General features: G+C 48.2%; 1 protein-coding gene across 1 annotated transcript; it reads left to right on the plus strand.

Annotated features, from left to right (window-relative positions):
- Positions 1–955: 955 nt before the first annotated feature.
- LOC127216177 (glyceraldehyde-3-phosphate dehydrogenase-like) lies at positions 956–1,819 on the plus strand. Its single transcript, XM_051176768.1, has one exon. The coding sequence runs from the start codon at positions 956–958 to the stop codon at positions 1,817–1,819; it is 864 nt and encodes a 287-aa protein (XP_051032725.1).
- The last annotated feature ends 288 nt before the right edge of the window (positions 1,820–2,107 follow it).

Raw genomic sequence — 2,107 nt, forward strand, 5'->3', positions numbered from 1 at the left:
GGGCTTCTCCAAGTGTGTAGGTTCCTAGTCTTCACCAGGGTGTTCTCAGGATTTCAAGGCAGATCACTGCTTGTTGCTGTCTGAACTCCCAGTTAGCCAGAAATAATCAGAGGGCCCTGCTATGCTTTACCCTGAACCAGAGAGGGGTTGTTCCACAGATTTCATCAATTCCTCCTCATTCCTAGATCAGGATCTCAAAGAACCTGAACAGAACCAAAAACTAGATGCCATAGAAAACTAAAAATGCTTCAGGGACTTACTAAAAGGAAACATTCCCCCCCCCACCACCAAAAACAAAACAAAACAAAAAACACCTCACCTTCCTTGCTATCTCCTTTTGCAAGCACAGCTTGTTGGCTCCAGGAGTCACATGGCAGGAACCTTGATTAACATTCCAAAGTGCAAAGTGTACACACTGGTGGTGGCAGAGACAGCTCAACCTTTCAGGAATCCCAGAGCCAAGGATCTGGCTTCAGAATTTGGGTGGATAGTCTCATCTTGCTTGGGAGCTCTAAATGTTAAGCCTGAGAATCAGGAGGATAAAACAAAAAAATCCTAAATCTGCAACTGTCTAGATAAAACATGCTGTATTTTGGGGTGCACCCATGACTGGTCAGCCACCTATCTCGTCCATGGGATTTGAGAAAACAGTCTCTGCTGGCTGTTTGCTTTGTTTTTTTGTTTGTGTTTTGAGACAGGGTTTCTCTGTGCAGTCTTGGCTGTCCTGGAACTTGCTCTGTAGACCAGGCTAACCTCAAAATCAGAAATCTGCCTGCCTCTGCCCTCTGAGTGTTGGGGTTAATTAAGGTCCTTTTAAAAGGAGAGATAATGTATTCACAGGAGCAAGAGTCAGCTGATGTTCATTGTTAGAAAATACAATGAGGCTCTCTGATGCTCCTTGTTCTAGAGACAGCTGCATCTTTTCATGCAGTGCCCGCCTCGTTTCTCAGACACAATGGTGAAGGTCGGAGTGAACAGATTTGGCTGTATTGAACTACTCCTGGTTACCAGGGCTGCCATTAATTCTGGCAAAGTGGACATTGTTGCCATTAATGACCCCTTCATTGACCTCAACCACATAGTCTATATGTTCCATTATGACTTTACCTATGGCAAGTTCAAGGGCACAGTCAAGGCTGAGAATGGGAAGCTTGTCATCATCTTCCAGGAGCGAGATCCTGCCAATATCAAATGGGGTGATGCTGGTGCCGAGTATGTTGTGGAGTCTACTAGCATCTTCACCACAGAAAAGGCTGGGGCCCACTTGAAGTGTGGAACCAAGAGGGTCATCATCTCCGCCCCTTCTGCTGATGCCCTCATATTTGTGATTGGGGTGAATCATGGGAAATATGACAACTCCCTCAAGATTGTCAGCAACTCTTCCTGCACCACCAACTGCTTAGTCCCCCTGGCCAAGGTCATCCATGACAACTTTGGCATTGTGGAAGGACTCATGACCACATTCCATGCCATCACTGCTACCCAGAAGACTGTGGATGGCTCCTCTGGGAAGCTGTGGCATGATGGGCCTGGGGCTGCCCAGAACACCATCCTTGCATCCACTGGTGCTGCCAAGGCTGTGGGCAAGGTCATCCCAGAGCTGAATAGGAAGCTCACTGGCATGGTCTTCCGTGTTCCTACCCCCAATGTGTCCATCATGGATCTGACATGTTGCCTGGAAAAAGCTGCCAAGTATGACGACATCAAGAAAGTGGTGAAGCACGCATCTGAGGGTCCACTGAAGGGCATCCTTGGCTACACCGAGGACCAGGTTGTCTCCTGCGACTTCAACAGTGACTCCCACTCTTTCCACCTTTGATGCTGGGGCTGGCATCACTCTCAATGACAACTTCGTAAAGCTCATTTCCTGGTATGACAATGAATTCGGCTACAGCAACAGGGTGGTGGACCTCATGGCCTACATGGTCTCCAAGGAGTAAGAGCCCATCCTAGACCATCCACCCCCAGCAATAACATGAGCAAGAGAGAGGCCCTGGCTGTGTCCAACAACCCCCACACTAATCTCCCTCACTGTTTCCATCCCAGAACCCCAGAATTAAGGGGCTTAGGGAACCCTGCTCTCTTGAGTACCATCAATAAAGTTCAC

This window comes from Phodopus roborovskii, unplaced genomic scaffold (genome assembly GCF_943737965.1).
Source record: "Phodopus roborovskii unplaced genomic scaffold, PHOROB, whole genome shotgun sequence".
NCBI lineage: Eukaryota > Metazoa > Chordata > Mammalia > Rodentia > Cricetidae > Phodopus > Phodopus roborovskii.